This window comes from Aquila chrysaetos, chromosome 18 (genome assembly GCF_900496995.4).
Source record: "Aquila chrysaetos chrysaetos chromosome 18, bAquChr1.4, whole genome shotgun sequence".
Classification (NCBI taxonomy): Eukaryota; Metazoa; Chordata; class Aves; order Accipitriformes; family Accipitridae; genus Aquila; species Aquila chrysaetos.
The window spans coordinates 13710711-13737086 of record NC_044021.1 but is presented as its reverse complement, the minus strand read 5'-3'; the positions used below and the strand labels follow the sequence as shown (position 1 = coordinate 13737086).

At 39.6% G+C, this 26376-nt stretch overlaps 1 protein-coding gene across 3 annotated transcripts in view; it reads right to left on the bottom strand.

Moving 5' to 3' along the window:
* Nucleotides 1–592: 592 nt before the first annotated feature.
* MYLK4 (myosin light chain kinase family member 4) overlaps nucleotides 593–26376 on the bottom strand; it is an 84350-nt gene continuing 58566 nt past the window's right edge. For 2 of the 3 annotated variants that reach the window (XM_030042107.1, XM_030042104.1), the window contains 13 exons: nucleotides 22212–22278; nucleotides 21259–21718; nucleotides 20407–20426; nucleotides 17516–17621; nucleotides 16568–16661; nucleotides 15321–15430; nucleotides 14057–14198; nucleotides 11592–11662; nucleotides 10729–10857; nucleotides 10056–10208; nucleotides 9630–9702; nucleotides 7966–8041; nucleotides 593–5675 (listed from right to left, as the gene is read on the bottom strand). In XM_030042107.1, the coding sequence (XP_029897967.1) occupies nucleotides 7994–8041; nucleotides 9630–9702; nucleotides 10056–10208; nucleotides 10729–10857; nucleotides 11592–11662; nucleotides 14057–14198; nucleotides 15321–15430; nucleotides 16568–16661; nucleotides 17516–17621; nucleotides 20407–20426; nucleotides 21259–21718; nucleotides 22212–22278 (1473 nt within the window). In that variant the 3' untranslated portion in view covers nucleotides 593–5675; nucleotides 7966–7993. The remainder of the gene's footprint in view (nucleotides 5676–7965; nucleotides 8042–9629; nucleotides 9703–10055; nucleotides 10209–10728; nucleotides 10858–11591; nucleotides 11663–14056; nucleotides 14199–15320; nucleotides 15431–16567; nucleotides 16662–17515; nucleotides 17622–20406; nucleotides 20427–21258; nucleotides 21719–22211; nucleotides 22279–26376) is intronic. The other variant, XM_030042105.1, reaches the window with a different exon arrangement.

The following is a 26376-nucleotide window of genomic DNA, read 5'->3' as shown; positions in this document are numbered from 1 at the left end:
TACAGGCCAGTGCCAGCCAGAGGTTGCTTCCTGCTTTCTCACCCCGTAACTTTTTTCTGTTTTTGCTCTTGCTCTTCATTTTTTCACTAGCCAGCCCAATTTAAGATTGATTTAACTCTGCAGGAATATTCCTTCTGATTTAAGGCTGTTTTATTAGTCAGTGAACTCCTAGATGGGGTGAAGTTAAAGTGTGTTCCCCAGACAGCAATACTGAATAACAAGCCAACAGTCCAAGTGTGACAACTTAGGGAGAGAAGAGTGACACCAGGTCCCTTGAGTGACCAAGCACAAGAAATTTCAGTAATCTCTTCTGTCCTCCCTAGTGACCTGGTCTAAGGACTTGCAGCAAGACTGCAGCCAAAAGCACCTCAAGTCCTAGTTATTTGCAGAGAGAGCTGAGGCTTTCTTACAAGGGGTGAGTACAAGCTGCAAGCCTGAGCAAACCTTCGACTTAGGTATATTTGTTTCAATGGAAATTACTCTTCCTTTATCTTCTTGTATCTAGAGACAACAGTTGGGAAAAAGGCCATGTTTCTTTCTATTACTTAGTAGTATAAATGACAGGCACATTAAATACAGCAAACAAACCCCCTGGAGTAAACAAAATCAGCATTTATTCCTCAGTCATCTTTTTACAAGATTGCTTCATGTTTTTCACAGAAGAGCACATACCAGAGATACATGAGTTAATCTACAAAACCAGATATGCAAGCCAAAGTGATATGGTACATGAAAATCCACATGCTTCATAATTTAGTTCTCACATGCCTGTCATCTAAATTTAAGAGAAGTTGCTGTGAGGTACACAAACATTAGTTCTGCCACACCAAAATGTGATCACTAACTCTATGGACATAGCTAAACAACATATTTACAAAGCGTTCTCTCTACCAGTCTTCATTTAAGATTTGAAACAGGTAGTTAATTGTTCAGCTACCAAGCCTTCATGGAAGGTGAAACAGTCTAACGTCCCTAAACGGATTCATGCAGTGTTTAGTTTTATTCACACGAGACACAAGGACAAGTATCTATCAGTGATGATAAAAGTAGCTGTGGGTTTGACACTTAGCAAAACTTCAATCGTTTTCACATAATAAGAGTCCACAAGCTAAGAATTGCCCTGCTCGCTGGTGGGGCCAGGGGAAGGGGATGGGCTGTTTTCAGGTCCCCATCAGCGAAGAAGAGCTGACAAACACCTGCTTTTCTCACACCTCCTGCTGGTGGGAGCCATTTTGCTGAAAGGGGCTGTCAGTGATTTGTAATGTCAGCATTAAACTGAAGATGCTCAAATACCTTGACTCTTACCGCAGCAATTTATCCACTGCAGAAAAACTGTTATCTTGATTGAGATTCCTTAACTGTTAAAAAATTAGTGTTCTTTTTATTTTTACTGGTCAGGACTGGTGCAAAGTAGGGTTTTTTGGGGGGGGGGGGGGGGGGGGGGCGGGGCACATTACACTGGGCTCTTGTGCTACTCACATCACAAAAGGCGGACCAAGCACTTCCCTTATTTAATTCTGCAGACCTGCACTGTTATTCCTGGTTGGAATCAAGCTGTAGTGGAATTTAGCTTAGGCTTTAACTTTATTCAGCTTCTGACATTAGAAGGAATATGAAAAAGAAATAAAGCGGCAGCTTCTGTTGTAATCTCCAGAGTGGATTATCACAGATTGCCAACTGCTTATGCTGTGAGAGTACTCAGGGGAGCAACTGGCTGCAGGTGCTCACAAACATGGATATGGTAGTATGGACATCTTTCTGTGGTTTTTATCCATTTCATAGCCTCCAGGATGTTCAACATGTAAAAAGAGTTGGAAAGCCACTAGCATCCCACCTTGAGCCAAATAAATTTGCTTCTAATCCTGATGCTAATGTTAGACTACTCTAGTATACCTTGGGCAAAACTCTCTGAGATTTTCTCTAGCTGATCTCTCCACTGCATCTATAGAAATGGGAATAACAGTATCCTAATTCTTATAAGTGCCAGGTGATAGCCATCTTTCAGTGCCTGACAAGTAAAGTCATGCTTTTCTGAGTACAGTTACATCTGAAACCCTGGGAAAATCTGTTAGTTAAAGAATGCCTTCAACTCCCAGTGCCTTCCTGCAGGTCGTCCCCGCAGAACAGCCCCTATGTAACATTACTACTAAAGCTGCCTTTCCGAACAGAAAGCCCTCTGCCTTTTTGCAGTCCAGCAGGGAGTCTGTATGCAAACCTGGGGGTCAAATCATCACCTAGTATAAATCACTATATTCCCATGTTATGGCTTTTAATTTTCACATGTCAGGAAGAATACAATGGTGTACACAGACCAAATACTGCATCTTGACACTTTATCCCTTCCACCACAACTGACGTTTCTGTATCATTCTTGTAGTATCCACAGCCATCTCTGACGGTCTGTGGCTATACAGCTAAATGGAGTAACAACAGCTAGTACAGTGCCTTTCACACCCAAACCTGCTCACAAGCACAGTAATTCACAGCTTCCAAATGCAACTGCTTAAACCAATACGCAACAAAAATGATAATAAGCAAACTCACATAGATGCAGTAGACTTATTAGAACCTAGTCAACTTATTATTACCCAGTAGAAAATAAATAATGATGTGTCAGAACAATAATTTAATATAGCAGTCTCTAGCTATTAGTCATTAGAGAATGTATTAAAGGAAAACAGAACCAAAACCAAACTTGCGCACGTGCACACACACACACAAAACAGCATGCTGCTCAAAGTGCAATGAGACAGAATTAGAAAGCCACTGAAAAGAAGCTGTGTCAACTTATTGTTTTAACTAAAATTAAAGCAGTCAGAAAAGATACAAACAAACATCTCTGGAGACATTTTTCTCAGGCACATCACTATATATGTGATAATTACACAGCAGTATAATTTTTTTACCCTTGATAATGATCATGATCTTGGTAAGGCGCCTCCCTTTTGACTTGGTTCTGCAAATCTAGAGTCTATGGGGCAATGACAAGAAGTACGCTTGGGATTTTTTCCTCCTCCGCCGGACACCTACAGGCCCACGCTTGTGCTTAACCCTGGGCACCAAATTGCACCTTCAGTCAGTGCAGAGACTTGGTCAGTCCAACCTCCTCCAACTGCTCTTACCTCAACCTCATCCCCCACTACAGGAGCTGTTCCAAGAATGGAACAGTGGAGCAGTTTACAGGTAAGACTCAAGAGTGTGACCATCATTATCCATGTTAGTAAGAACAAACGTTAAATCCCTTGAGTATATTAGCATGCTGCCCTGTTGCACAAGCAAGGGGCTAGTGAGGTGCCCCCTCCTCAACTCATGCCTTGTAAAAGGGTGTAAATTCTCAAGGTGGGTGAAATATATCAAGCTCTTCCACCCTCCCTAGTAATTCACGTGTATTGCTGATAGAGTCCTTTATGGATGAAGTCTGTGGATGTGCATACGTTCTCCTACGGCTCCTGGAAGATTTGTGGCTGACTCAGCACAACACACTCTAATACAGGGCTGATCTTTATGGCACTAAGCTCTTAATTACTACTCAGATGTATATATCCACAAATGATAAATCCTCTTAATTCAATCGAGCAACAAAGCAGATAAGACTGTAGTCACACTGTTATTTTAGTATAGTTAATAAGATTCAAAATGACATGCAATTTATTCATACCCATGTAAAATCTACCACAGGAAAAACAAAACTCCCAACCCAATCCTACAATACTGGCACTAAAGTGCATAATGAGATCTTGTCATTCCAAAGTGGCCTGCTGCCTTTTAGTCTGATCATTGAGTTGTTGACTGTACAAACAGCTACAATGTCTTGAAGGCAGTCAGAACAGGAGCGGGAACTCCAGCCCTAACAGAAAGGTAGCTTTTTTATTTATTTTGCACAGGCAAACATAAATTGTGACTAAAAGTAAGCAGTTCAGTTTCTATCTAAAAGTCATATGCTCATTTGCTTGCTTTGAGACTGCTTAGTCTTTTCCCAAAGAAACTTCCATTCCTGCTAGTCAAAGTTTACTTAGTTAAGACTACAGGTAAGGATTTGAAGGTGGCAGTGCTCTACATGGTATCAGAATTACATTGTGAGTCATTGTGTGATAGTAGTAATGGGTCGCATTTATTTGCAACAACTAGTAGAACACATCAGTATTTCTTAGATTTCACAGCTGTAAGAAGACCTATACATTTACAGAAGCAGTCTTAAGTGATCTACTACAATGGCTTTAAAACACTGGATCAAAGTGGCTGTAGAGAATGTCATGGCCATGCTGTCCCTTTAACAGGACCCTTTTATTTCAATATGAATGCTATCCAGAAAGGACAAAGGTATGAAAAACAATTCATTGGGTGGTGATTAATAATACTGTTTTGTCTTTATGTTGATCCCCTTTAAAGAAAGACATCATTTAAATATAAATATGTATGAAATGTATAGATAAATATATAGAGATAGCTATGTTAATATGTAGTTTGATCAGAACTGGATTAATCGAAGAAAATCTAAAGGCACCACAATATGTCAGCATCATTGAATAAAATACTCACTATACTTTGCATTTATGTAGTTCTGAAACTAAGCAGTCAGAAAGCCATATACAGCAGGGGATAAGTCTCATTATTTTAATCTCACAGCCTAGACAACTAAGACTTACATTCACTTAATGATGAGCCATACTCAAACAATCTCAGGTGAAGAATTCAGCTGTTCTGACTCCCAGTTTTTCATCTAATTAAGAATCAAAAAGGCTTGAGAGAAAGATGAGAAAAGAAAACTTTAGAAAAACAGAGGATTTTCATTTGGGCCTGTACCCAGAGGTTATAATGAGCAGAGGACTGACTCTCCCCTTTGCCAATGGTCTTTATCAGTCCTATTAAGATTAAACAAATTAGCTGGTATAAAATCACCCTCTGTTAAAATAACTCTGATTTATACTTGCATATTGGAGAACAGAGTCTGCGTGGGTACAAGTGAATAGTGCCTTGTTCTCTTTCTTGTTTAATTAATCAAAGTGTATTTAAAGTGAACAGTAATTCATCAGGCTAAAAAATCCTAAAATGTATCATATCATGGTTGCAGCAAATTCACCTACGTGCAAGGAAAGCCTCATTTCTCACTTCCACTGGAGTTACATTAACATGGCTTTAACTTTGGTTGAGCTAATCCTTAGCTCATTTTAGTGTGACAGGAAAAACAAACTTTAAATCTTCTACATAACCCAGCTTTAAATTGGCTGCAATTTTTTTTTGTTTTTTAATTATTTGACTCCAGTGTCAAATCAATCTTGGCTACAGATATAACACAGTGACAGACTGCCTTCTGGGCTGGGATGAGAAACAGTCAATTTAACCTGATGATTTGAACCTTAAGGAACCTTTGATAAGTAAATGAGGTTGTAAGACAAGATAGAGAAAAGTTCATTATGAATCCAAGCTCATGTAGCACTCCCAGACATGGAGAACATGGTGCTCCAGAAGAAACACCTTCCTGCAACCTGGAGAAATATTTTCCTTCTTTCAACAGCTGAATAGAGAAGAAGCAGCTCAGCAATGCTGGGACTTGTCCTGCAGCTAAATTGCTGTTGGTCCATTTAGTAGAAGTCTCGGTCACAGCAGGGGGGTAAAGCACCAAGACTGCTGATATTTTCAAATCTCTTAGCAGCAGTAACCACACAGCAGCTTTTCTGCAAAATAAACAAAACAAGAATCCAGTTACTTCAGCAGTATACTTTTTTATTTGGTTAAGCGTTCTAGGACAACCACATGGTGGTTTCTTCGTGCATAAGGAAAAGAAAGCAGCACTGAAGCTTCTTGCTTACAAAAGGTTCTTGCAGCCACCTTATTTGTCAGATGTTTTATACAATATTAAAAAGACAAGGACTCTTTGTTAAGTGGAGAAGTGGTCCTGGAGGTCTCTCTTGAAATGCAGCTACTCTGCTTTTTTGCCTCTCTTGTCATACAGATCACAGCATGAAAAGGCACGCTGCAAACCTCTCCATTTATTTGTGTTACCACTGCAAGCATTTATAATGCCAGGTCTAAATCAACTGGCAATTGAGTGTATTATTTTGGGTTAAATGTGGTAACCATACTACTTGCCTGATAAAAATAGCTAAAGGGATTCTTTAAAAACAAAGCATTGCTATGACTTTAGATCCACTCATTAAGTAAACTCAAATAAACTCGAAAAGAAAAACACACACAGAGGAAATAACACTGCAAAAGCCAAAACCAGGTTTTCCTGCAAGTTAGATCATGGGTAGGTTACTATGTTACAAAGCTATAAAAAGTTTATTTAAAAATAATTTTGACTGCTGTTGGACAGTCAATTTATCTCAAAGTTGATTTTGGTTGTAATAGAAAATTGTGTAATACAGTGCTGCCTGCATTAGAGAGGGAGAATTTTCACCATTTGGTTGCTGTGCAGTTAGTAGCTTGAAATGGGAAATAACAGATAAAAACACTAGTCCTGTAACAGGTTAGGAAAACCTGTTTAGAAAACTATTACATAGAAGCGCACAGGTGAGTGGACCAAAGCTTCACGTAACCTGTCCCAGCACCAGTGAAGTGGGGATGAATGCTAAGGATCACAAAAAGGTATTCCTTCCCACTGGATTCCCATTACAGAAGTTGATGCTCAGACATTACCACATCAGGAAGTTATGTGGCTTCAGAGAGCAAGTACGATATAATAATGGTACCTTAGCCCTCACTGACCTCCAGTGTACCTTGGAAAAGCAGCTTCAAGTCCCCGAGATAGCTCATTTAAAGATCATTAACTTCTGTGTTATGACACTGCACTGTATAAAATCTGTTCTAATCTAGTCAAAACAGAACAAAAATTTCAACCTCTCACAATACTCTCTTTTTCACATGTTTCTGGACAAAACCTATTGCAAAGAAAACCCAGTACATCACTTGCCCTACCAAGCAGATGATGGATTATGGCAGCATTAAAAACTTGCTTGCGGTGAAAAGTGGACTACTTTTATGTTGGCATCTTGGTTGTTACTCATGACGCACAACTAAAAGGAAGTGGTTTTACAGTGTGTGTGTTCTCAGCCTCATTCACATCTTGACCCTCCACTGAGTTTCACACAGAGAAGCCCCCAGAACCTTTGAGTGGTTCCCATGATCCTTCAACAGAGGCACCAACTTCTGTGGTAGTTGGTAAAAGTGGCTGTGGGAACTGGTGTACTGGTTTATGGAGATAGTGTACCGCCTGAGGTAGCCTGATTTCAAAGAGGCTGAGTGAGTATGCTTTGGTCAAAGACAAGAGACAGAACATGAGAGCAGACTTGAGTTTCCCTCATCCCCAGGGAAGGCAACCCAGCCAGCCTGAGAACCACTAATGAAGTGTTTGTTAATGAAAGGGCAAAGACAGGGAGCCAGAAAAAAAGGACAGAGAGATATGCTCTGTCAAAATTGTTTGGGTTGCTACAGGCTCAAAGGGCAGAGAAGTGCCCTGTCAGAACTGGGTCCTCAAAAGTGTGGAGCAACAACTTCTTTTAGGGGACACCTTGCTTTCATTTCGCTACAGTTAGTGGAACTGCCCTGAGGGTCTGGCCCGTGCCTCTGCTAAAAAGTAATTACTTTTCATATTTCTACCCTTTTTAAACCATACTCCTAACCACAGCATGAAAACCTGAAAGCTTTCAACACTGAAAAATTATTGGGTGAAATTCTGTCCCATGAGAGCCAGTGGGAGCATAACCATTCCCTCTAAAATGGCCAGGGTTTGCAGCACATATTGCTTCATATATATGATTTTTTTTGCACATTGCTGTGACTTGGTATAAGTGATAGGGCCAGTTTACATTTTGAATGCTTTCCAGACAACAGCAGGGATGGTGGTGGGGAATACAGTTTGGTGCATGCACTTTGGACTGTGCAAGGTTTTCGGTCGCCCACTGATCCCTTCTGCAGGGGCTACAGTATTTACATCTGAAGAAACACTTGGGACCTGAAACAAACCTTCTGTTTGGCAGCTCTTTCAGAAAGGTTATTGAGCCGGGGGTGCTTGGGACACACAGTCAGCTTTAGCCTTCTTCTAGGGGAAAAGAAAAACAAAAAAAAAGAAAGAAAGATACCATTATTGGAGCATTAATTGAAGATCAATCACATCTTACCTCTAGTTAAGGTAATGGCAGAGCACTGCAACATCAGCATGTTTAGTGAAGCTATTTTGCAAAGCACAAGAAGTATGAACAAAAAATACTGGGAGAGGACCTACAAAGGGTGACATGAGCTGTAAGGTTTCTATGAGGGCAAGGTTTCCCCAGAAGAAAATTGGTGGAGGAAGCAGCACAGCAGGTAAGCAGCCTGTGTTCTTGCAGCATTTGGAAAAGACAGTTTGTTCCCCAGGTTGCAGGAATCAGAGCATCACTGGAGCCCAACTAAAGGGGTCAAATTGTATCCTATGAAACCCTCTGAAGAGATACTTAACCATGACAAACTGTATTTTTACTGGATATGCACACTTATAAATCTTCTCATTATCTCATGGGCATTGCTGTTCTGGGAGATTATAATGAAAACTACATTTCAATGAAAATTGTAATAATTTATTTAATTGTTATTATTTCCCATTTTATACTACTTGTTATCCTTAGTCTGTATAACAGGAATATCTTGCAAGGACAAAGCTGTCAGGACACTACTCAGTCCATCCTGCGCAAAACCCACACCACCTCATCAGCAGAGCTACTATTGCTTTATTATCACCATAATCTTTGCTCTTATTTTAATAAGATTATTTTCTTAATTAATAATATGGTCCCTTAATTCTTAACAATGGATGTAGTTCAAAAGGCACCTTGACATATACATCCTAGGCAATACAGCAGTCATTTTATTTAACGCAGATGTGCTTTGCCTGCAAAGGAGGAAGTGAATATTGCACTTCAAATGCTGTAAAAATTCTGAAACCTGCTTAAAATTATCCCTTCATGAGCCACAGAGTGGACTAACTTAGAATCAGCCAACAGCATGCTCATCAACAGTGTGAATCTCCCAAACTCACTGACTACTTAACTAAGGAATAATCAGATTTAGAATCTTGTTGATCCTCCAGCTCAGCCCAACTGAATTGTTTGTGTGAACAAACTGCTGCTTTTGTCTTGGCCACAATGCTGGCTACCCTTGAAGGGCAAGAAGGTGCTTAAGTACAAAGATATGCACTGGGTGAGGTTCCAAGCTCTGTTGGGAAAGGTATCCCTTGGGAAGAGGTAGGATGAAATCTAACAGCACTCATGAGGGACTTCAGGAGATCCTGAAAGGGTTTTCAAAGCAGGAAGCAGAATCATCCCCAGCTGGAAAACTCTTTTCATATGGTAAATCAGTGCTCATTTTGTAAATAGTCTCATTTTGCTAAGAAATGGATCCACTCAGCAACACACAGCAATTGCATGACCTTATATTTCTTCCCAGATGTGCAAGAACTGATGAGCAAGTGTGAGCATGCAAATTATAACAGCTAAAAAAAAGCAAGGGGACACACATGGCTCACAGTGGCAAGAAATGCAGCAGCAAGGAAGACTCAAAAACAGTTAAGAAAAATGTCAAAGCAAATAGTGATGTGGCAACACAGGAAGGCAACAGCAGATCTACAATGCACAAGGATATTTAAATTTAGGGACCTGGAGTCTGCAGTGGAGCTTGTGGTCTGATAACCATGGGTGTTTTAAGGCAGCAGTTGCACTTATTCTCCAGCTAAAGGAAAACCAGAATGCCATTAAGTGTTTTTCCCAGAATCTTACAATTCAACAATTATGTCCTACAGGTCATGTGTTCTGCCATCATGCAATGCTGTCATTTCAGGACTCTATGCCAGATGGCAGCTAATCCATGAAGTAAGTTTTGCTTCACAGCAAAAATGCATTCAGGTAACTTCAGAGCATTTTATGGACACAATGAACAACATCAATGAAGTGGCATTATAATATTCTATGTGGACATAAGAAACTTAAATAAATCATGATAGTTCTGCAATGGAGCAGCACAACTGACACAACTGTGACATGGTGGCATGGAACACACATTTTAAAGATACACAGATTATATACCATTTTTCCTTGATGAGAAGCTTTGAGATGAAATCTTTGGCTTGATCAGAAACATCTCGAAATTCCTCATCTTCAAAATCCCAGCTACAGGACAGGATATTGTTGAGGGTCTCATTGTCATCATCACCCAAAAAAGGGGACAATCCACTGAGGCTAAAGTAAAAAGAAATGTGTTCAATCCTCCTGACATTTCCGCTTCCTGTACATGATCTCCAATGTGCCACCTATGATTGTTCTGTCACTCCTGGCCTATTGCAACAAGTTATTGTCTAAGAAAGTCTCCAAACCATTCCCATTCTCTCTTCTATTTACATGTTTACATAATCACCCTTCTTCCCTAAACAAACCAAGAATTACTGTCTTTCATGGTAAGTCATATTTTCATATTTCTGTCCACTCTTGCACATACCTACAGGGAACTCATCAAGTAGTCTACATTATTCTGCAAGTGTGATGCTCAAACACTGATGAGAGATGTGCAATGAAACAAAGAAGAAAAGTTCATGGTGATTGGAAAAGAGGAGAGATTACTGAATACAGAATTTGGAAAGAAGCCTACATTTTCTATTTTGGGTACAGATTTTGTCAATCTTCCAGTGTAACAACAAATTTGGATGACTGACACTGTTCAACCTAGAAACAGCTTACGAAGCAGATACTGAATCCTACTTACAGCATATAAGCAATGACTCCTACACTCCACATGTCTGTAGGAAACGAGACAAACTCATAATTCACAACTTCAGGAGCAAGAAATTCTGGAGTCCCAAAGTTAACTCGAAGTTTTTCCCTGGGTTTATATCTAGGAAATGGAAACATTAACAAAGGACATCAATTATAGCTCTAATTAAAGTTGCATCATAAATTGCCTAGCACTTAGAGGGATTTCAGAAGCATATAGGAAATTCAGTAGGAAAACAAGGACAGACAGAGATACAAAGTAAAAATAAATATACCCATATATAGAAGGAAAAATGTTTGCAAGCTTTATCATGCTTTCGGGCAAAACTCAACTGCTTTACAAAGGAATAAATTCAGATCTCAAGGACTCCTCAGAGCAGTTGTTACCATCCTTTTGGGACTTCTCTATATCATAGGCATGGAATTTTTAACCAGTAAATCCTTCACTGAGGTTATTGTACCTAATTAAACTAGAAAGTCATATAGCATGGGATATATTGTAACAGCCCTTGATGGTCTCTTACACTCTCTCTTGAAGAATCTCCAGAGACAAAAGACCAGACAAGATGTACCACTGGTTTTGTCCATTTTAGCTGTTTCCAGATACTTATGTGCATGCTTAGTCAGAATCAGCCCTCTTTTAAGCTTCTACTTGAAAAAGGGCTTCAGAAGATATCTTTTTTACTCAGCTGTAAACTTTCCATCTTAAAAGATATCCCTGGTTAAAAGAGACACATTAAATTTGTCCTAGGAACAGTAGGAGACCATTACGTATTAAATATGTCATCAAATATGTAATAGTTTTTTTCATTGTTTCCTAATTTATTTATGATTAGCAAGAACACATGCATGTACCTTCTTGCCAATCCAAAATCAATAATTTTTATTTGATATGCTGCTCGGTTCACACACAGGATATTCTCAGGCTGCCAAGAGAAACCAAAAAACACTTTAATGAGAAACAAGTATGAAAAACTGGGCTTTTAGCAAACTGTAGGGAGAAAAACACTAAAAACACAGCAAACATCTCATAAGCACCTTTTGCTTCCCTCCTTGTTCAGATTTTTCTGCATGGGTACCCTCCCCCGCTACCACACAGCAGTTGGGGTCGTGTGTTCTGTGCCTTGCAACTGCTTTTTCTCCTTGGCTTTTCAATTTGACATAAGGCAGCAGTTCAGATAAAGAACTCATTAGGGGGAGAGGGACAGAGAATGTAGACTTCCAAAGAGGGTTTCAGGATGCTGGCACTATGATTTTACAGACCTTAATAAGCTGACACTGATTTTAAAAAAAAAAAAAAGACCCCAACGAATTTGTTGGGCTTTGAAGTTTATCTTACAGCTTTAAGTTTCTGAGTTCACGAATGTTCTGGCAGTAACTGTCTGATTGAACACTGATATATTAAGCTAGTCACATCAACTTTATGCTTTTCTCAGAGATTTTAGCAAAAGGTAGGATTCACAGGTTAAATCCCTCTGGATTTTCACAGGGCCAAATGCTGTTCTTCACTTCCCTGGCAGGAATCCATTAACTTCCTAGAATTACTCCAAATTCATACAGAAGGGACTGAGAACAGAATTTGGCCAATTGTCTTTGAAATGTAAATACCTAAAATACAGTCTCATATTCACTGCCAGCAGTTTTATAGCTACTCCGTCTTGTTGCTCATTGAGTCCTCTTTGAAACAAAACAGCCCTCAACACTTAAAACATTAGTTAACCTTTGTCAACATTACTAATTCATTTTACATGTAGGATTTTGAAACACCATAGGACTTTTAAACACCATATGTCCATAGTTTCTGAGGTCCTGGATGATTATGGTCAGATTGATTTTCTTTCAGTTTCAAGCTTTCTTCCCCAAAGTCATTTGTTACTGACAGCAATCTATGAACAAGCAAAACAGAAGGGAGAAGCCATAGCTGGCAAGCACATGAAAAGAGGTCTCTGGGAAGAATTTCTTGGACTGTATGTGCATCTTTTTGTCAGCAGTGTGACCTCATATTAAAACTGTGTCATCTCCAAGAACATAATTAATGTGTCCCAGAGAACCATGCGAACTTGTGCTTGACAGGTTTCTAGGTAACTGGATGTTTATAAAGAAAGAGAAAAGTGAGTCTGGTCATTGATTAGCAACTGAAGCAGGTCCCAACAAGCATCTGCTCATTTGCTTAACCACTGCAATAATATATATGCTACCAACATTAAAGATGTACTATATTAACTCAGTTATTACAAGCCAAAAACAGCAGCCGTAATAAAAATCTCACCAAAGAGAAAACTGTCTTCTGCACTGTTTCTTTTTGCTTTGTTGCAAAGCTCAGGGATCACTAGGAAGCTTTATAGCCAGTCATAAAACTAAAGACATCATCCCGTTTTATTCCTGCACTAAACAGAGGTAAGAAACAAGTCTATTATTTGATAAAAACTTGGGTTAAGGGAGAAAGAGCCAGCTCAGATGTACAGTCTAATGAAAAATATCTTTACAACAAATGTTTTCTAAGGGGTGACAGTTAACCATTAGAAGTCAACGAGAGAAAGAATGTGCAATCGGTGGATTTGTTTTTAAAAAGAAGTGAGGAGACTTTTTGTGTATATAGTTGAATAGTTCAGATAACTAAGCAAGTACGTGGCAGAGAATCTGCCACCCTTCTCTGGGCTTCCAGCTGCACTAGCAGCTATTGCCTAACCCAACATCGATGTACTGTATTTGTTACATCAGGCACTGACTATTTTCATTTCTTTCATTTTAGCAAGTACATTTTAATGTATTTGCCCTTAAGCTGGCTATCTATTGATGCCTTTTTATGACCACAACAGTGTAGTGTAGTCCTCAGAAAGATGTGAAGAGTTTTCACTGATCCTGAATGACCCTTGAATTTAGTTCCACTCATTCATGCCTTGGTTTCTGCATGGTAAAAAATAGGGATAATTGCTATGCCATGGCTGATGTGTAAAATAGAGAACTTATGCAGTTGAATTAAATAATATTTGCACCGTATCTTGAGATCCAAATATCAAAATTGAAAATAGCAAGATATTTGTAGTCAGCTGCTGGCTTTCTGTAAAATCAGTCTGTGGAAAATTCAAGCACTATGAGGCTTGATGATATATGACCACAATTCTCATCTAATTTACTTAGTCCTGTAATAATTTAACTGATCTCAATGAGGTTAAAGTAAATACACATTGGTCTAAGGAAAGCAGAATAAGGCCCTTTGTTGTTTCTGCCATGGGAATCTGCTAAGCTGTGTGGCCTTCCATTAAGAATAAGAATTTCCACAGCTGTCATTGCACAAAACATACATCTCAATTCTCTACCTTGAGATCCAAATGAAGAATGTACATTTGGTGCATGTACTGAATTCCCTCGCAGATCTGTTTTATGAACAAGATAGTATCCATCTCTGTCAAATTGCAGTTTTCATCAATAATTCGGTCAAATAACTCTCCTCCTTCCACACTGATGAGAGAAAGACAATTAAGTGATGACCAAATCCAAATCTAATCCCATGCAGTTAGAGTAATACAGAATTTATGCTATTGACTATTTTAATCATTCACAGTCAAGTTCAGTAAGGTGGATCTACAATATGAGCTTGTACTCTGATCTGAACTTTCCAAGAACTGGGTTCTGATACATACTGGCCTGAACTTCTTCTAGGTCTGAGAATCCAGTCTCCCATCCATTGATAAGTACGAAAGTCCTGAAATTTGAACCTTATGCTGTCTTGGGTCATCATTTTGTACTAGTGAAATTAATGAAGTCACATGGAAAACCAATACAACATGCTGGAGAAACTGCATCTAAACTGCAGTCCCCTCCCTCAGAGTTTAAGAGGGACATGATCCAAAATTTCAATTTAAAACTATATGAAGTCAACAAAAATGACTTCTTAATTTCTTGTCACTTTTCAGAATGCCTCCAGCTTACCCATTCATAGGTACACAGACATTTACCTTTTGTGATATGCTAATCATGTAGACCAAATTCAGAGGACTATCTGAGAATGTCCAGAATAGCCAAACTCATGTAACTTTGAATGTTCTGCCATGCCTTTCAATGTTTTAGTTACGCCCTTTTTGGCTTCCTTAAGACAACATCTGCTTAACTGGACTTTAAGGCAGCTATTTTGTGCCTAATTACCCCAATAACCCAGCATAAAAAACGGGTTTATCCATTCAGGCACCCAGTATAAGGATTAGGCACAACAGCTACAGCTGGCTCCTCTTCAGTGTAAGATGTCTTCTTGTTTGCCTCACAGAACTGGACATATTCTGAGAGGTCTCTTAGCTGACACAACATTTGAAATTAAAGAGAAGATACATAACACAGCTCTGTCTTCAAATGGAGCAGTGGCTTTACAGCACCAGGAGTGTGGCACATCACTGGAAAAATTGCATAAATGGCTGCATGGGAAAACTTTTCTCTTAAATTCCTTTTTTTTTTCTTCCTGAAAACATCTTTCATATATTCTTTCCACCTGTAAGAAGCTCTATTTCTAATTTTAGAAGAAAGTAAGAAGGAAATGGACAATTCTAGCAAAAGTGGTAAAAAGAAAGGGAAAGAAAAGAACACACTTACTATTCCATGACCAGTACAATGTCATTTTTTGATTCAAAGGCATCATATAGCTGGATGAGGTTCACGTGATTCAGCTGGTTCATGACATTGATTTCATTCTTTACTTCATCCTGTAGAGTCATGAGTATTGTTACAGAAGCCTTTTCTCTAAGAAAGCTACGTGAAACAGGACATAGTTTGAACTAGACATCTACATTATCTTCATGTTTTCACTCGTGGCAACCAAACACAGGGTTTTCCTATGATTGCTCCTGCAGTGGTAGATGGCAAGACTACAGGAGCTACTAGACTGAACTCCAAGCTTGAGTGGGGGACTGCTTCAGTAATAAGCTATTTGGGGGGAAAAGGAAGGAGAGAGCCCACATGGACAAATGGTGGGTTCACAGGGATGTAAAGAAAAGAGAGAAGCAGAATAGGACTTGGTTCAACCAGCTGTAGGTATACAAAATCATGCTGTATAAGAAAAGTCCAGGACAGTCATCAAAACCTCCCTTTGCAGTCAAGGGAGAGAGACTGGTACCTCCATTCAGCCCAACTATTTTAGACATGCAGTTTAGGATGGGCTGAATCATTCTCTGGTGGTGCCAATCTTTCTCCATTGACTATAAGGGGATTCTTGGTGATCAGCTTGGCCACAGCTATACCTTAGCAACCCCAGTTAGCTGAGACAAATCCCACCCTTGAATGCCATTAATGACACCGCTGTCACACAAAGGATGCTATGCATGTCCTTCCTGTGAAAGCAAGCCCCAGATGGCCGTGAAGTTTGCAAAACACGCCAGACTAATTGTTCTCATCTCTATTTGTGTTGACGTCAGAAGCCCAGGTCTTGTCTTTTATCAGCACCCCTCACAGTGACACCAAGTCATTGCAGCAAAGGCTACAGTGTGCTTGGGAGGGAATACACTATGTCATAGGCCTGACAAATGTTTTTAACATTAAAGAAAACACTAATAGAATTAACAGCAGAAAGTAAAAAAGAAAAGCCAAAGAAACACAAAGAGCTAAAAAGAAAGTTGGAAAAATTAAGATTTAAAAAAAAAAAAAAAGAGAAAACCCAAAAAGAGGACTTTGATGAGTTACTAGAAGTTCTGGAGGAGAAGGGAAATAGAACTAGAGCCAATGGTAATCCAGCAGGTCCTATGAGTGTGATGGCTTGTAAGCCACTTGGCCATGGTCTGTTGTGTAGCTGAAGAACAGTGTGAGATCTATTGGGGAACAAAAGACTAATATCACATTCTACCAACCTTCTGTTTAGGACCTTTCGCTTTTATAATTTTGGCTGCTAGCTTGAGACCTGTTGCTTTCTCTTCACATTTGTGCACTTGACCAAATCGCCCTCTAGGGAAAAAAAAAGGAGAAAAAAAAAAATCATCCAGTGGTACTGGTGTTGGCCCTGAATGTAAACTACGTTATAAACAATAGAAATTAACCTATTCCTACTGGGTTCCATTTCAATTGTCCTATTGCTACTATTTTGTTGTGTAGATTAGACTTGCTACTACTCATTTAGGCACACCAAAATCCCACACTGTTCTAGCTGATATTATCCCACTAGTATTATTCACTATACTCACCTCATAACATGCAATGACTAATCCCGGGGAAGTCAACATACTGTAAGGATAATAACTCATGTGCACAATCTGCCCCTCTCCACCTCACCATTCTCCTCCAAGGGAAGCTTGTGATTTCATGATGAAACAAAGCCTTACCCAAGACCATACTGCCATCAAAAATGACAATATCACTCTCTCCTAAACAATGTCAGCATGAGAGATCAAGAACTACATGGCTTGTCAGATTAGCCTGCTGATCTATCTGAAAACATGCATGTGTTTTCAGGGATGGGACACACTGAAAGAAGGCTACAACATGAGTCTATGTCCTGCTGGCTGCAATGTGAGGTAAACTATTACAGCATCCTAGGAGCCCCATCACAAAGCCTGAGGGCAGCTGGCTGACCTAGAACACCACCAAATACAAGCCAAGTCTGCTGGTGCCAAACCTTAAGCCAAAATTCACTCACACAGTAAAATCAGCCTCCTGTTTTCATCCCTCTCTAAAGGACTGTTAGAGCTTAGACTTTCATGACTTCGGCTCTAGTGAGGTATGTTGCTTCCATTCACCTCCCGGGGTGCTTGGCTATAAATTTGTGCCTTGCTTTCCATGTTGATTGGGTTCACCTGACTTACCCTCCCAGGATTTCATTCTCGCTGACATTGTAATAACTGCTGATCCCCACCCTTTTGGCTGAGACAATCCGGTGATCAAATGGTGCTGGTGGAGTAGGACTATCATCTACAAAAGACAAAACAGACAGATAGCATATGAGTGGTCACATGCAGTGCTTGTCTATCTCGTATTTTAGTCCCTCTTTTCCCCATGTAAGCTCATTTAAGAACTGAATACACCTACTCTAAGTTTTATAGATAGGTCTTTCTCTGTTATTTAAGAAGGGTTTTATTCCAGGAGCTCTGGCTCAGAAAACAGGGTGTTGTCGAGGAGCTACACTACTAAGACAAGGACTCCGTTATTAAGTTAGCATCTTCTGCACAACAGTAGCAAGAGGCGAAGTGAAGACCACTAGACTAAACCAATGTAGCCTCATGCCCACAAAGGGCCTCAGCAATTTGTTTGGAAGGAATTCAGCTTTTTCTCTCTTTTTTTTCTTCTTTTTTTTTTTCTTTTTTTTTTCCTCAGGGACTGTTAATAGGTAAGTATGTACTGTAACTCTCCAGTGGGGTAGGAAGAAAGACTGAGCTCTCCTCTAGGCCCAGCTAAAAGAGGCTATTTCCCAGATTTTGCTGTTCATAGTGAAGAATCCCCTTCTCTTACTGATTGACACAACTTGTCATTCTCCACAGTGTGGTCATCTCTTTTAAAGATCATATTTAGAGCTTGTGTACATGAGGGAATTTCACCCTGGCAGGCAGCACCTGGCATTTCCAGTATGGCTCAGGACCCGGTGTGGTAGGACACATGGTAACTGTCACATGCTGCTCTGAAGAACTGCTGTCCTTAAAAAAAGATGGCAGATAAAAGGTAAAGAGGGGCACAGAGAAGGGATGGGTTTCCAACATCACACCTCAGCAGCTCTGGAGTTTCGGCACAAATGCAGGTCTCTGGTATTATTGTCTGGACATCCACATGCTGGAGCATTCTGCTGTCCTGATCTTAAAATCCCTACTGGAGACCAGCCCTGCATGCCTAATTTCTCTTTGGATTTTTTGCAGGGTGTTGCGACTTCAATTTCATACCCATGTTGTTTTCCATTTGATTGATACTCCCGAGAGTGACCTTTGGCTGACCAAGGTGACAAATACTTCTTCAACTGGTTGGGAGGGCTAGAGCCCCAGCGTTTCAACATGAGCTTTCTGCTTTGGAATGCCGGCTCCCTTTTGTGTGTTGAGCAATTTTAAACCCATTCATTACTCCAGTGAAAATTATTAAAAACACAAACAAAAAAACCCAACCATGACAGCATGTAGCTGGCAGGAACACTTTGGTCATTAATGTAGCAGTAGATTGTCCTTATTCACAGTGAATGTCCATTTTTCCAGGACACCAGCTGTGTACCTAGATATTTTTTTTGACAGTGTTAATAACTTACATGGTCAGGAAGTTAGTTCATGGTCAAGGAATTGTGAAAAGCTGGAGCTTCTGGAAGTTTGCCACCTACTTGGGATTCTGCAGAGTTTGAATTGCCTTTACATGTTACTGAGACCCACAAAATGCCAAGAAATCCTCTACCTTAAAGGCAGAATTTGAGTCTAACACCACAAACTTTAAGGGCCCCAGCATGTAAATGACAGGAGAAAGCTCAGCTCCCAAATGTTACCAAACTTTGGGCAAGGAAGTGTTCTTTTAAAAAGGCCAGAGTGCCTCTTTAAAACTATGCCTAAGTTTTAGCCTTCAAGATTTTCCCAGTGACAGGCCCTCTGTTCTTCTTTTCCTGTACACCAAAAAGGATTTCTCCCTATTCAAGATTGACCTCCCATTACAGATCAAAGATGCTCCAAGAGAGACACTCTAACCTTAATATCACCCCTAACAATCTACCAGAGCTCAGGACAGGTTATGGAGTTTAAAGTTTTAGTACACTATCTCCTGTTTCCTGCTACAAGAGCCTCGCACAAACATTTAATAAATGTTTCCCTTTCCCACTCTCCCCCCATTCCCAAAGCAAAGAAATTCATTCTGAGTCCTATGCATGCACAGGCATACAAATATATCTTCAAATCCTTCAGGCCATCCTCTCATGTGCCATTATTTCATATACAGGGATAGGCACTGAAATTCTCAAGCTGGAGGTCTAATATCAGAAATCTCTGCTTCACCCCAGTAAGCACTGCTTCAGAGTTCGGCGCCTGAGCGCCATGTATCTGACTGTTCAACATCATCAGTCAGGCTTCCACACAAAAATCTGTATTTCCTTATTTTATGGACTGCAGTTGTTCTCACTTCAGATTGCAATGGTACAAATATGAGCAAGCTGGTTTTGCAGGCTACATCCAGAGCATTGCAGATTCTGTGTTAACATATGTTCTCAGCACTTCCACAGTTTTTGCCACACGATAGAATTTCTCCCACCACTCTATACTTAGGAGTTTTAGTTCTGTTGTTAAAACAGGAGGGAAAGAGGATAGTATTAGTGGAGTAGTTGTGGCAGAAGCAAATTAGTTGTGACTAATTTCTGCCAGAATAGAAGCCTCTGAGATGGAAGCAAACAGAACTGTGTTGTTTCCCATCAGCTTAGGATGTGGCCCATGAACAACTGCTTCCCATCAGAACTACCATGCACACCTTTTCCCCCTACTAAGTACAATCATGAAATCATTCTCTCCTATGGATGTCTGTCTCTGATTGTCACTGTAATACCAGTGGAATCAAATGCTTTGCCTTTAGGAATACTTTCTGTAAGAGCTTCTTTTAGTTTTACATGTTTCATCAGCACTTTCTGCATCTATCCCGCTCTTTTTGTTGTCATCTTTGATTAGGCCTTCATCATTCACTCGATGCTTACTGCTACCACTATGCTCAAACTGGCAGGTCTGCTCAGTGACTGAATGATAATTTCCTGTACCTTTTTCGCAGCCTTTACACCTGCAAGGACAAAACATGGTATTAGAGCAGGGTACACTTAAAGCAGAGCAAATTTAGAAACATAGGTGAAAAATGTCTACACATATATTGCGTTCAAATAACATTAGGTTATTTTGCTTCATGAAGTAAAAGAAACTGTTTTAATATTCACTTTAAGAAATAAAAATTACACTTAAGTTAATTCATGACAGCAAAATGTTTCTCCATCACTGAACTGAGTTCTTCTAAATTTAACATTTGGCTATCAGTCTCACCTTTAAAGCAATGGGAGAGCATTGGGATTTCACTCTGTTCATATAAAGCTTAAACTGGTTTACCCCTGAAGGGCTATATATCAATGCAGCAGAGAAAGAATTACACTAAACAAATTTATCAGTTTAATTGCCTGGGCAAAGTTTCACAGTTTTGTGTTATCGCTTAAGTTACCACATTTTGCAGTAACTTAATTCCCAATTGGTACATGGCCTAATCTAACCTTAGTTTGCTCATAGGTTATATGATGCTGCAGTATATAAACATTATAACGGGAGAATTCTCCTCAAAGATGAAGAATAGCCTAGCGTAATTCCCATGCTCCTAACCTATTTCCGAAGCAAACAACCAAAGCACACTGCTAGTACTGTGTATGGTAGATTGTTTGCCCGTCTTTTTTAAGGGTATAATTTCAGCTTAGAGCTCAGATCAGAGAGATAAACTCATTTTACACTTTTCTCTTGGGCTGGATTTTCACCAATAATTATATTCACCAGTCACTTTGACTTGAAACTTGAACTACACATTTATCTAAATCATGGGTCTCTTAAGAATGTGCAGCCTGAGCTTCAGACCTTACCTTCCCTCTGGTGCCTCTTGATCATGGCTTTGTCCTGCCTCATCTTCATTTTGGGAAGGAGCTGGCGGTTTCCCAACTTCTTTTTCACTCTTATCAGCATTTCCCTCCCCTTCATTCTCCTTCTCCTCTTGTCTTTCATCTCCAGACATGTAATGTTCCTCCTTCCTCTCCCCATCTCCTGGGGACTCACTCTCTATCTCCTGCCTAGTTATCCTTTGACAAGCATCTTTAAGAGCATCTCCTTGCTGCTTTTCTGTAGTGAAGGATTTCTGAACAGAGCTTCTCCTGTATTTGTAACAGCTTTTGAAAGCCAAACTTTCTCCTTTCTCCTCTGGCCTTTCAGTATGAAATCTGGGAGGATCCACTTGAAGCAGAACAGAACTTTCCCTCTCAGCATTTTCCTTGTTGAGCTTATCAACTTCTTCCTGAGAGCAGGACTGGCTCTTCTGGATGGCCCCCTCTGTAAGTAAACAGATTACCAAGGAATCTGTCAGTAATTCTCTGATAGTCAGTAACAATATTAAAGTAGGGTTGTGCAGTTAGCATAACTTCTGTTGCATTTTGAACTAGGCACTTGCTTTCCTCTCCCACTTTCAAGGTCAGTGTAAATGTCTCCTAGGCAAGAGCAGACTACTTTAAAACAGGGATATCATGGGTCACAAACTCTTTCTTTCAGACACAGCACTGGAAAATTGTTTTCTCACTCAAATTTATTGTCAGCCAAGTCGAGGTTAATAAACTCCTCATGCAAAGCACTTTTTTGAGCAGTTTGACATCATGCACACGGGCATGTGAAAAGTAGGTTGATGTTGCTTGGGTAATTCTCACTCAGGCTGATGAGCACACATGTAATCCAACCAACTTCACTGGAGCTGCTCAGGAGAGTAATGGCTATTTCTGTGCAGTTGTACCCTTAGGAAGTAGAAACTGATGAGAAAAAAAAAAATTCTAACCTGTTGAATCTGGTGGCTTCTTCTCTTTTGTTCCTGTCTCATTCAAATGTGATTTTTCTTTGATGACCTGTGGAGAAGGCAATTGATGTATTAGTGTATACAGTGTTCATGTTGTATTGTCCCTCATGAAATTGCAGCCTGATGTTTTTGGTCAAATCCAATTACTCTGTGTTCTAACTCACGCTTTGCCTATAAATGATGGTCCTTATTTTAATCACTACCAAGCTGATCAGATTGGTACCTGTGTAAAGCAAGAGAAATTATCTCAGTTGTAATCAGCATCAGTGTTGGCATAAACACAGCCCAGAAAAGATCAGGGTTGAGCCTCAGGGACTAAAAGAAAAAACGTCCAGAAATGAGCTGCTGTCCTGCACTAGCTTTTGCTGTTAAGAACTAGGTTAGTTAAACCAAAGCTAGGAATATTTAATATTCTAGTAAAATGTTCAGTAACAGTCTTAGTAACAGATTTCAAAAAGTTTTTTGCTGTTAATCAACATCTGGTAACAGCATTTTTAATGATCAAATAATTTATTACAGGCTGACCAAAAGAGTTACCAGGAATTGGAGCGTATAGACCATAATGTCAGCTTTGTAGCTTTCTCTTATCTACATTTTACAATGTTACAGTGACATCTAGAGGTGCTTTATACCAGGCCAGCTCCTCAGAAAAACTCCGCTATTAGTTATCTTTATGGCTATTTACTCATATTCCTATGACATTTGCTCAGTGTGGTTTTTTATTGGCCACTCCTAGACTTGTAGTAGGATGGTGACACAGTAAACCATGGTGTCTGCTCTTGCTCGGTGCTCCTTTTCCACTTGGCTTGTTCCTCACAGTACTATGAAACTGGCACTATCATTATTAGTAATGGACGCATAGGGTGTGAAAAACGCAGGTACCTCCAAATATTTGCCAGAGAGACTACTTTTTGTCTTTGAGCTACCAGCTGAAGCAGTGTAATACATATTTCAACAAAATATACAGGGCCAGGCACTTAATTTTGAGTGTCTTAATCATGCAAGCAGTCCCACGGCTTATTCATATTGTACACTGGGCATGAATCAGTCCTATTACTAAACATTTGTTCTGGTAAGCCCTCTGCATTTTTTATGCTTTTTGTTTTTTGTTTTAATTTCATCGGGCTATATAGAAAATAGGCATGAAATTAAAGCAACGTGTATCTGCTACAAACACAGTTCAAGGGAAAGGAAACTCCGTGAGAAGCAAAAACAGTTGAGAAAAACTGGGTGACACTGTGTGAGAGGATTTCAGCAGGACTTGTTCAGAAAATCTTGATCTGTAAGGGACAAAGAAACTGTAATATGAGCGTAAGAACTGAGACCGACAACTATTTTGCATGCAGTTGGTCCCAGGAAGTTGCAAGCCACAAAATGTAAAAGGCCTAAATACAACTAGGTAAGTACCCTTGAAATATAAATTGGAGTCTTGTTCACATGGAACTTGAATATAAATGTCATGATTCCAGATGGATCACAAGGAATCAAGCAATGCTCATTCTGGTTTTTTAATGGTGAAAAGCACTAAAAGAAGTAGGGAAAAGCCTCACACTTATTCATTTGCAATGTGACCACAATTAGTAATGCACTCAGATTCCTGTAAGTATGTCAACCTCACCGTACCACTGAGGACATCAGCTCTGATCAAATACAGTCAGCTGCGCAAATAACCAGAGAAACGGCCTCCCAACTCTTTGATGCATGGGGCCAGATTTCACTTCTGCATTCAGAATTAATTGCAGGCACACAGCGCTTCCTACTAAATATTGCTGTAGTTTGCAGGTGTGAAATACAGAAGCCAGCTTTTGAAAATCCGTCCAGTGGAAGGAACACTGGACGATGTCGAATACCTGAAACTGCCAGGGCGTTACATAAATTACTACAGTGTTTATTCAAGCATCATTTCTGATCTCTTACATTTTAACAGCAGATGAGGAGCTCATACTAATTTAAATGAGAAAAAGAAAAAGAATACAAATGAAAAATTTACTGGTATCCTTCAGAATCAATAAATGTAGCTACTTGCAATAAATATAGGGTCAATAGTGCACTAGAATAAGAAATACAAATATAAGGACTAGATATGGGACTATTTGTAGACACATGAGTAGAGTAGTCTATATACGAGCATCCCAGTTTTCTCCATGTTCTGCTATTCATAGCAACGTGTAACTTCAGCTTGTCAAATCCTGACCTGGCAATAAAACCATGAAATTTTGCTCATTATTTCTTCCCTGTAAAGGGTGGGGCTGTGCCAGGTTCTCTGGAGCTGACAGGAGTCAACACGTCCCTGCCAGCCCGGCCACGGGAAGTACAAAGACCTCCTTGTAGTTTGTCAAGGGAATGCGCCCCTGTGATGTCCGACCCCAGGCAGCTGGGCCAGCCACGCTGAGAGCCCACAGGTCCTGAGCACCCAAGGCCATCGCACTCTTCTGAAAAACTCATCCGAAAGATGTGGTGGTTTGTTAACGACATCCATCCCATCTGACTACTATCCATAACACTCCTCTTTCTTCAGTCCCTTAGTAGTGCTTCCTCAAGGGTCTTTTTAACTTAATCCCTAATGGGATTTTATTTATTTATGCATTATTCTTCCTGAACTTTGATGACATGTGACTTTTTCCAGTCTGTAATTTCTAAAATTATAGGAATCAATATTTCTTAGTGGAAATTATGCCTCCACCTTATTTTTTCCCCTTTCTTTAATGACTTGAATATGCACAATGGGGTTAATAGCACCGCACACATTTTCCCTATTCATACAAACCAAAAACTTTCAATGAAGTTTTCATTTTAATTCCACAAAAGGTTAAATATGAAAGATTGCATTGCAACCCTACAAAATACACCAAAGCAAAAAGGTGTCTGTATCTACACAAGTTGGTATTGTGTCTTCAAAAATACATTTTCCAGACTTAAACATATCCTTTCATACAGAGTATTGCTAGACCCTAAGTAATAGGGACAGAATAAAAGCACACATGATGATAACAGAATAATGCGAGACACTCCAGAGGCTGAAACTTCAGTATAGACCAATGGAAAAAAAACACTTTCGGAAATTATTTAAATTGACTTTAGAAATCTGCAGAAATTAAGCAATAAGCAATTATATACATAAATATAATATATTGTAACAGAAATTTCAAATGCAGCAAGAAATTAATGTTTTTTATAGAAATCTGACTCCTTTTTAATGAGCTGTACTTAGTTAAATTCCTTCTTTATACTGTAGCAGTCTTACCCTTGGAATGTTTTCCTAGCTAACTTTCAAATTTTTTTTATTCACCTCATAAAGGTCTTTGATTTTTTTTTTTTCTACTGCAAAAATTTTTGTAACAAATGGCCTCACAAAGCAGCCCCAATCTTTTAGGCAGAGGTCCTTTATCACCCCATCACATTTCATGTGATGTCAAGACATGATTCTCAACTTCAATCAGCCGATACTGAGACACAAAACTTTGCATCTGCCTAAACCACATTTCTTACTTGGTGTCTCTTTCTCATGTTCTTAAGATACTTTGCAGAGCTTTATTATGTCAAGATATCCTGGTTTTGTGTAAGACCTGATCACCATCATTTATCAACATGATTAAGTTACTTGAGCTTTGCAATGAATTCACTTCACTAAGAGCCAGAAATCAGCCATGGGCTTTGCCACCTGAGCACGGTACTGTGGATGGTCCCAGTATCTCCACATCAGTACATAGGAGAGTGCATCACATATGACAGAGACCTTGGGGCAACAGCATGCGTGGTGATGCCTCCTGTGCTATCCCCCAAAGCTGGAATCCATCCCCTCCTTCCCTTTTGTGTTCCTCTTCAATACACACCCTTTTTTCCCCCCAGCAATGTAAAATATTCAGTGAGTGTATTTCTGATACAAACTTATAAATGATACAAAACGTACACATGGGAATTCTGCTTTTACTGGCAGGCGGTACATCTGCTTCCAAGTCATTATTTTTTGCTACACTACACAAACTGCTGGCACCTTCAGGCAAAGATTTTTACTCTTCCGTGATCTTTATAGAGCTCCTTGAACTAGATAAAGAAATCATTCTTCTGTATAAACCAAACTCAAGTCACAAGTGTCTTTTAATCACACACAAAAATAACCTCTGAGCCATGACAATCATGATTCCCA